General features: G+C 45.4%; 1 protein-coding gene across 1 annotated transcript; it reads right to left on the reverse strand.

Moving 5' to 3' along the window:
* Positions 1-2,238: 2,238 nt before the first annotated feature.
* On the reverse strand, positions 2,239-6,147 carry PtA15_3A509 (uncharacterized protein; the record flags this gene model as incomplete). Its single annotated transcript, XM_053167485.1, has 7 exons — positions 2,239-2,372; positions 2,489-2,599; positions 2,675-2,764; positions 2,878-2,973; positions 3,057-3,149; positions 3,225-4,175; positions 4,260-6,147. The coding sequence occupies 7 exons, from the start codon at positions 6,145-6,147 to the stop codon at positions 2,239-2,241; spliced, it is 3,363 nt and encodes a 1,120-aa protein (XP_053018697.1).
* Positions 6,148-9,623: the final 3,476 nt, after the last annotated feature.

Raw genomic sequence — 9,623 nt, forward strand, 5'->3', positions numbered from 1 at the left:
TCAAATATGAGAAATCCACAATTAGAAACCAGTCAATCAGCCAAAAATGAAATTGTTCACCAGTGGATCCCAAAATGGGGTAGAAGAAGGACCAAATGGTGTGTTTTCTCAAACCAGTCAATTACATAATGGTGGATTTGGTCATATTTTAGACCCCCTAATATTTCTCTACTATAAAACACTCCCCCAATTTTTTGTGTTTTTCACGGGTACAGTATCAAGTAAAGTAATTTATGTTTTACTATTGGGGAGAGCTTGCCAAAGACTGTTTATCACCACAGTCAGCCATTTACACTCTGTTTTAACCCTTTTTATCTTGATCACCATGTGTTAAAGGAAACTTCTACTCGTTTTTATGCCTGTTTATTGAAATGAATGGATTCAAAACATGTCAAATAGGGCTCTTTACTATGCAGGCCCATTGCTAAGGTCTCTTTACTGTAACCATTCAATGAAAGTATGGTATTAAAACAGGTTTAATTTACTGGAATGGCCATTGTTGGCTGTATAGTTCAGGTCTCATCTGGTGGATGAAGTCAATGGGCAAGTGAGACAATCTGCTGGGAGGATTTATTGATTAGAGTTGAAGAATTAAGTTGTGAATATTCCTTCCTTTCTGACAAAACTCTAAACAAAGATTAAGAATATTTGTGGTTTTGGTAATAAAGAGTGACAGGGAGATTAAAAAATGGCCTCACAGAAAAAGATGTAAAAAGGAGGAATATAACTGAGTGGGGATACATCATGCAGGGAGGGAAAGCATTGGTGGGGCATCACAAATAAATCCCATAAAGAAGAATAGATGGAGAGCTGGAGTCTTGGCCACTGTTCATTGGAGATTGGTGTATGTTGTCACCCATTGACAAGAGGAGAGCTGGCCTCCAGCCTTGATTCCTTGGGGTAAAGACCACCCATCTTGCAGAGTAAGGTAAGCAGCTGCAGGTGGAAAGGTCCTGTCTGATGCTCCCATCAGGACCTCCTGATGGCACCAGAAAGTTTTCCATTGTTTTCTTTGCCCACACATCACTAGGCAAAGCTTTCTAGACTTTCTCCTGTTTCAAAAATCCTCAGTTATTTACAAATAAATTTCCCTCTTGAGCACAAGAATGCTGATGCTGGGCGCTCAGCTGGAGGGTTCCTTTATAATTTCCAGGAGGGTTTTCAAGTTTGGGTCTTATCTGAAAGAGCAGGCTGAAGGATGTGGCAAAACTTCACTGGAGCTTAAGCTGAAGGTTTGCAGCGGCGAAGCCGCCTTGGCCTCTAGTTTATAACAAAAAATAGCTCTCAGAACACCAAAACCTGGGGATCCTCAAATCACATCTACAAATTGATGGGAAAGATCAATGGCTTCATTAGTCCCTCCACCCCTTCAGCCTTCTTTTATTGCTTGATTGGACTTGACTGCACCATTTTCAATTCATTTCTCTCAATATGTATTTTGTCTTTTTTCTGATCAATAGCTTGCCACAGAAGGCTTGTTCCTTTACCAAATGGTCCTGAAACTCATGCATATTCTGCTGAGATGATCTGCATGTTAGATCTCATATGCTAGTATTTAGCAATGCTTATATCTAGTATTATCATTTCTATGACTTTACCAGCCATCTCTCTTCTCTCTTTCCTTATATGAAACTAGAAATATTTTCTCCCGTCAAACCCCTGCTTGTGTCACTTGGTAGCCCTCTTAACTTCAGTCCCTGGTGCTCCTCAACATAGTGGTCTGTCAGAGCAAAGACGGGGGGGGGGGCTGACAGGTTGAGACTGATAGTCACAGATAACAAACTTATGATAGTTGAGAGTTGAGTACAAATGAAATGGCTTTGATTCAGTCAGGAAGCAACGGAGTGAGACTAGGTACAAGATTTGTTACATACCGTGTGTAACCATCTGGACAAAGTTTGACTGTATATACCAAGTTTACTATAACATGTACAACGATAGACAAAAATAAAAATCCTCAGCATATAGCATAATACATATGTCCGGGTAACATCAACGATAAAATAGCAAAGGGGTTTCGAAAAAAAATATTACAAGGTTATATGGAGTGACTGGTGCTATCTGATTAATATTTTGAAACGAGCTGGTACCAACTTACTTAAAGTAATTGATTGGACGAAGGAAACAGGCAAATGAATGACGAGATAAAAAATGATTGAGACCCTAGAGTTGTGTATAAAAAAACGGCCTTTCTAATCCACATAATCTGAGTCTTGAATAATTTGGATGTCAGCGATTTCAGTTTTCGCCTTCCTGGTTTAGTAATCCAATTAACTGTGATTTCATTCGGGACAGCATGTCTTGGTGGGTCTGGATAAGTGCAATCGATTCTTTGAGCATCCTTTCCGCTCGGTCCCTATCCTCAGTGTGACCTGAATTCAAATTCAGGGAATCAGTATCCGTCATACCATCCAAAACCGCCCCCCCCCCCCCCCTCCCCCCCCCCCCAAAAAAAAAAAAAAAAAAAGAAGAAAAGTTTTCGACTGACAATCGCACAGTTTTTCCCTTGACATGGTTTCTCGGAGCTGAAGGCCTTGAATGATCAAGTTATCGACTTCAGCCGTATCAAGGCTTTTCAGAGTTGGACAACCGGAGACGGCTATACCGATCATGAGGTCAGTATCTAGAGTTGTAATTTGGGAGGAGGGGGCTATCGAACAAACGCAGGACTCACCTGACTGGCCTTTCACCGCACGGATATCTGGCTTATATTCGGGCACTGTCAAGCTGTCAGCTATCGGCTTCGTCATTCCTGAAGTGGGTTCTGCGTGAGATTCGAAAGACGGGTTTGATAAGTTCCTCGGCAGAATCGGGTTAAATCATTGCAGTTACAGCTAGGTCAAGCTGGTGGGTTACGCATTCTGTAAAGCTACTGACCAAATGGTTCATTGAGCACTAGTATCTGTGTTCGCGTCGACTTCGACCCTGGTTTGTCTTCTCCTTCGATTAAACTTTGGCGACTGAAGGTTTCGCCTATACATATCAAAGAAATCAAACAGATGAACAACTACACTATGCTTTTGTTATTGGGAAATGGGCTAATTGAGAATACTGACCAACAATGTCCGGGGTAGGTTGTTCGGGATGTGGATGATCATCGCCGCTACTAAAGGTCACCTGCGTCTCAGTAGTGACTTCGGCGATATTGGCTTGTGGGCACAGTTCATGATTGTTAGCACGTCTTTGTCTCCCAACAGCTCAGTCCAGACAAAGTATTCACTCACGCAACACCTCGAATTCGATGATAGGACTATGTGAGACAACTTCTTGCGGGCGTTTGCTAACAGTAATCTCATCCAGTGAGTCCAAAGTCTCTTGTTTGAGATGTCTAACCTGGTCGTCTGTCATAGGGAAATTCTTCTCATGAGCTTCGTAGCGATCAACTATGTGTTGGGCAGAGCTGTTGGATTTCCTGAGCTGAGAATGGGAGCGCCATTCGAGAAGTCTTCTCGAATTAGCAGATGTCGGCTCGAGAGCATCGTCTGTTGCCAGCTCTTCCGGGGATTGGAGTTCAGGGGGGGTGACATCTTGACCGGCCATGGGGGTTCCTATCGGGGATGGGTAGGAGGGCTCTGGAGAGCTGGGTTCTGAGACGCAAGTGGTTTGGGTCGAAGCTGCCATTGGAGGTGGCGATTCAGAGAAGTTCACAGTGAAATGCTCGTTTAACAAGCCGTCAGTAAGCATATTCCAGTTTTCCAACACCCATTTTAAAGCCTGGATCGGCCGTTCATCCGAGGCCGGGTTCCTTTGGGTCCTGCTTGCAAAGAGCGCCGGGCCGAAAATCTTCGCTATCCCGGTAGAGCTGAATTTGCATTGCGGGAACAGAGGGATTTGCGATAGGAAGGCGACAACGTAGATGAGGAGGCTAAACGACCGGGGAGGCATCAGTCGCATGATACATTGTGCAGCCGCTATCGTGCTCTTGAGGTGTCCCGGGTTTGTTGACTTGCGTTGCCTTACACAAAATGACCAAAGAATGTGAAAGAGCTCTCTAGACATGAGGGGTTCAGGCAAGGCCCTCAAATAACGCTTGAACAAGCTGCAAAGAACGTGAATATCCTCCGAGGCAAGGTCTACCCCGTCTCTATTCAATGGCGCATGTTCGAACGCATCAGCAAGGGCGTCAATTTTCTCTGCCTTCCCGGCAATCCGCATAAAACCAGGTGTTTCCATCCCTACATACGTCGATTGAATAATTATCAGAAGAGTCAGCTTTTCTTTTGTCGCGCAGCTCGAGCGCGTAAGGAAAAGGGACCTACCACGAGCATAGATCTCCTCAACCAGCGAGAATATTACAATTGGTATGAGATGCTTGTGACCTCCAATGACCGTCACGCAGCTGAAAGTATCACCGTCTTCCAAGGAAGACCCAAATACGCCGCCCTTGACAGGGCGCGTCGGGGCGCCGGCCCATAAACCGAACGTAGCTCTCCTATCTTCAGCGAGGTATTCGGCTCGCGGATTCGATTTACTTCGGGATAGAGGCTCCGGAGTGGATGTCCCTTTCTTGTTTTTCCATCCCAGACGTCCCAATATTCCGTTACCAATCGACCTCCGGTTCGGATGAGTACTATCTTGAGGCACTTGCTTGGTTGATTCACTTTCGAGAAAAGTATACATGCACTGGTGGAGTAGTTTGTCAACATGCGTGAGCAACCGAAGTTCATCATATCCTATCAGCCGCTCGAGGTATTGGATCAATTCCTCAGGGGACTCCTGGCGTATGGGGATTTGGGGTTGTTGGCTTGCGTGCGTGTGTTCATCAATCATCGTTGGATTGAATTTGAAGCCCGCTGGTGCCTCAGTCGGAAAGTTGCTCGGGTTTATAAGAGACTCTGGTCGCACTCGAACCTCTTGAGATGCAATCGGAGTGGTTGATTGGCGGCGAGATGGATGAGGACGTTCCGGGGACGATGCCTTCTGCTTGATATGTCTTCTACCTGTTGGGACTGCCAAGGAAGTAGTCGCGACACGGGTCAAGGAATGGGCTGCTCTTCCAGGATTTGGTCGAGCGTCGGTAGGAGCCAACGGAGCTTGGTGACTGCCAATGTGGGTATCAACTATCGACCAACGCTTCTGGGGCTGTGATTGGGCGGAACCAAAGGATGAAAGCTCTGAGGGCAGCGGTCCTGATGCAGAGAACAGATCACTACCGCGAGGTCGAGAGTTAGGAGTTGATCGAGATGTGTGAGCGGATTCCGGGAGACTGGTGGTAAAGGAGTGGCTGGTAATCTTCAGAGGGGTGGGAACAGGGCGCGGAATAGAGCTATGACGCCGCTCGTTCCGAGGGCCTCTTTCAGCCGAAGGTGGTGGCCGGCTGTCGTGATTCTGGGATGTACTCCGGCCGGGAAGATGAGCCTTTCGGGGGACATCTTGATAGTTTGAAGCCGATGTTGGCCTTGAAAGCAGGTGCTCTTCCAGCTGCTGCTGGCCAGAGTTGTCAGTAGATATTTGATCTGTGTGTGCTCGGCGATGTCGTTGTTGTTGCTGCTGCTGCTGCTGCTGCTGCTGCCGTTGCCGCTGCTCATGCTGCCGATGAAGCTGAACTTCTAGCTGCTGTGGCTGTTGGGCCGATCGCTCTCGTCGCATGGAAAAAGAGGCATTGGAGAGAGTCCGGAATCGGCGTCGCGCAGGAGGGGGTGTGGAACGGCCTTTGGATAGTAGACCCGAGGAGTCTTTGGAATGATTGGATTGCGAAAAGGGGGATATTAATACCCGCGTGCCTGACTTGGGTAGATAGCTGATGGATGAGCTCTGACTAGCCATGGAGTCTGGTCGAGTGTTGGCTGGGATGCCAAAGCCCGGCTGGAAGACGCCTGGGGAAGTTGCGGAGTTGGTGTTGGTGGTGTGAGTCGAGCTGGTGAGGATCGAGTTGATGGTCTGAGCCGAGTTGGCACGTAACCGGCCCGAGTAACGGGCTGTTGATGGTTCCTCCGCGTTGTGCTGACGCAAAGTTTCGAGCTCACTGTTGAAATGGCTTTCGGCGTGGCGAGCCTTATGACGAGCCTCGCCATCTATCGAAGCAAAGGAGGAATCGCTTGTCAGCTGGTCTCCTGATCGAGCGCCATAGGGTGCACTGTGGGAGCTCAGACTGGTAGCCTTGGAGAGTTTCGGAGATTTGGCGAGGGCGGTGATGTGAGAAAACATGATGAAGCCGACAGCACAGGTTGGCGAGTGGGCCAGACACTGACAACCCAGACGAGTAGTAGATCAAGAAGATGGTAGCAAAGATATCAAACCTGGAGGGGAGAGCAATAATGAAACTGGTGTACGGCAACGCGAGGACAAAGGCTTCGAGATACAATCGGAAGAGGGATAAGACCAAGGAAACTTGAGATTAGGAGCAATGACTCGCGGGGCATGAGCGGCAGCAAGGAGTCTCGCGCATTCACCCGACACACAAAATTTCCCATCAGGCATGGGAACAAAACTGCAAGCAAACAGATCACGGATTAGGCCTAGGTCATCCGGAACAAAAGGGTTCAAAGGGGTCCTGGTTATCGTACGGTTTAGAATGACTTGTCGTGTAAGCTTGCTGATGACAGCCTGGCAACTGGAGGGTGAGTAAGTCCGAGTGAGTGCTTCCTGGCGCTTCCGTGATCCAATTCCAAGCTCAAACCCGTGGGGAAGCAGGTGGACTACTGCAACACACATGTATTTATCCTTATTTATCAGCTGAAGTAGAGAATCCTACCACCCAAGCGAAGGGAATGGGCAGAAATACAGATTAAACAGATATTCAAATGTGTATACATCAGTTGGGCAATTGTCGCTCAAAATGCGATCCGTTGCATCATATAACACCTTTTTTCCATCCGCCGCTGCAATTGGTTGATTGGTTGAACGCAATCATGCCCTCGTCCCCAGAGGATCACGGTGTATGTACATTCACACATTAGTGGTCACGTCACGCACCTCGCGAAAAGTCATTGATGCAATACATTTCACTTGTTTTGCCCATGTCGCCAAAACGTCCTGTTGTCAAGGGCGTATGCTGGCAGCTGACCCAGGCATCGGAAGAGACCTGATGAGGATAGTGCACCTTGTCCTTACCCTAGCAGTAGCACATATCGCACCAGGTGAGGTGTATGATTGGGCTTTCTCAGCAACACGCGCATTTCCATAGAAAAACATCCTCTATCATTGCACAAAGCCAGCGAAGCTTCAACAAGCGGCAGCCCAATGCTCCTATGTCTGTTGAGCAAAAAAAGAGACAAGGACGTCCCATGGACAACAAGCAGTTCTTTGACACACCAATTAGAGCCGGAGGCAGGGTGGTTCTGACTCCTTGAGTTAGGTTGCTGGGTTGCTGTAGACATGTTTGCCTTGGTAGACCTCAAGGAAGCAGGACCCAGGAAACCAAAAATGTTTGACTGACCACTTTTCCCCTGATGAAGGTGCATACTCACCTAGGATACATGAATATTTGCTGATAGTTTGTGGTCCAGCAATGGAGGAATTCCCATTGCAATCTGGAGGGCTCTGAGAGTCCCAAAGCCTAGATTTCCCTGCGAAATTTGGCTTGGATCTAGGTCTGGAAGGGGTTCCCAGATTGACAAGAAGTCCTCCAATGGCTGATGTGATCAAGGGTGTTGTTTTTGGCGCCCTGCTTACTGCTATAACCAAGAAAAGCCTGCTGAAACATAACTAGTTGAATGTTGGAACTTGCTTTAGTTTTCTCTGAGTTGAGAATCATTGGTAAGGCATCATCCTGTAGCTAGGAACATGAATGAAAACATACAACATCAGATTTTGATGAAAATATCATTCTTGGAGTCAAAGCATCTCCTGTGTTTGTAACTTTTTGCCACAAACCTGGCTCCAGATTTCTGGTTAAAGAACCTAAATTTCAATTGCTATGAAACTAAGACCAGATCTAAATAGACAAAGTTTAATGGTAACAAAACAAGATATTGTCAAAATGACAAGGTTTTAAGAAATATAGGCATACCCAAAGAGAGTTTGAGACAGGAAAAGAGAAACACAGGACTGAAGGTAAAATAACAAAGAATTAGTTTGATAAAAACAAATGGTGGAAAGACTGCCAAAGAAGAGATAATTGATGGGTTCACTTCTCACCAAGTGGAGAACAGGACCAAACACCCATTCTAGATATTAATTCAATCAAAAAGAGGATAAAAAATTAGGCAATATCTTGATCAATACAAGTTCACAGATTGAACTGGGTTGTTTGATGAGGTGAGTCAGAAGATAGGAACTTAGGAAGAAAAGGAAGGGGAAGGTTGTTTATTAGTGGATCAGAGGATAATGATGACTGAGGAGCAGATGCACAGACCTCCTGATTGAAATTCAGAATCTAGGAAAAACTAGGTTATGATTACACAGGCACTGTGAGTCTGAGTCTCTTGTGTGACAACAGGACACAAGGAAAAGGAGGGGGAATCGTCTGGATTGCTTGGGATAAAGAAATACAAACAATGAGATAGAGAGAAAGAGAGAGAAAGATAGAAGATCAGGCCTAGACTTTAAGTCTTTTAAATATGGACTTGGAAAAACAACTCCCAACTTTTGGGAAAAGAACTCCCATATGTTGGTGCGACCATTTCTTGACTAGCACTTGACATTGACCTAGACCCTTTTTTTGGGTACGGGTTTTTTGGGAGTCGTCGACCTAAATTATTTTGAATTTGTGAGTTGTCCCAACTAATTTTTATTATTATTTTTATTATTTATGAAAAACCATAACTTCTTCCTCCCATCTACCGCATGCATAAAAATTTGAGAGGACAGAGAAATACACATAAAAAGACAATACTGAAGGTTTTAGCAGTATTGTCCCATCAGGAAATGAGATATAAGGGATGTGTCCCAAAAGTAGTAGGAAAATAACTGCTGACTGTGTAACTTTTGCGTCACACACCCAAAATGTCCAAAAATATCAGGGATATCTTAAGACTGCATAAACTCTGTGATATAATGACTGCTAACTGTGTAACTTTTGTGTTACACACCCAAACAGTCAAAAGTTTTCAGGGATATTTCAAGACTGCATCTCCTCTGCGCTATAAAGTTTGTGGCATTAGTGTGCCATCAGAACATGAGATATGAGGGGTGCAGGTCCACAATAGACATTCTCCCTACCAGCGCACAATTTGTACCTCATGGGCACAATTTGTACCTCATGGGCACAATTTGTACCTCATGGGCACAATATGTACCTCATGTTTGATGACACAAAATCTCAGAGCTGTCAGAAATAATAAGGACAAGAAAATAAAAACAGTCTTTATTCAAAAAATACTAGAGAGAAATAAACACAATATTTATTCAAAAAAGACTAGAACAATCACCAATACATGAAAACTACAAAAGGAAATATTAGTAATATTTGCCACTCTTATCAGGAAAGAGGAGCTTTCTTCCACCTGTTTGGGCAAAACAATGGGAGTATCTTGCCTCCCAACCAAGTGCCTCTGGGTTGGCATTTAACTTCCAGCTCTTTTGTAGGGAAGGAGCAGGGAAGACTTCAGGGGAGGATAGTTTTAAGGCCACAAAGTGATCAAGTTGCCAGCTGAAATTCAAGAAGATTGGGGGGTTTTTGTTAGGAGGGCAGAAGGAGGGAAGGAAAGTTTGAGACCACTCTTCAGTGAAATGAAAAACTG

Source organism: Puccinia triticina, chromosome 3A, assembly GCF_026914185.1.
Source record: "Puccinia triticina chromosome 3A, complete sequence".
NCBI lineage: Eukaryota > Fungi > Basidiomycota > Pucciniomycetes > Pucciniales > Pucciniaceae > Puccinia > Puccinia triticina.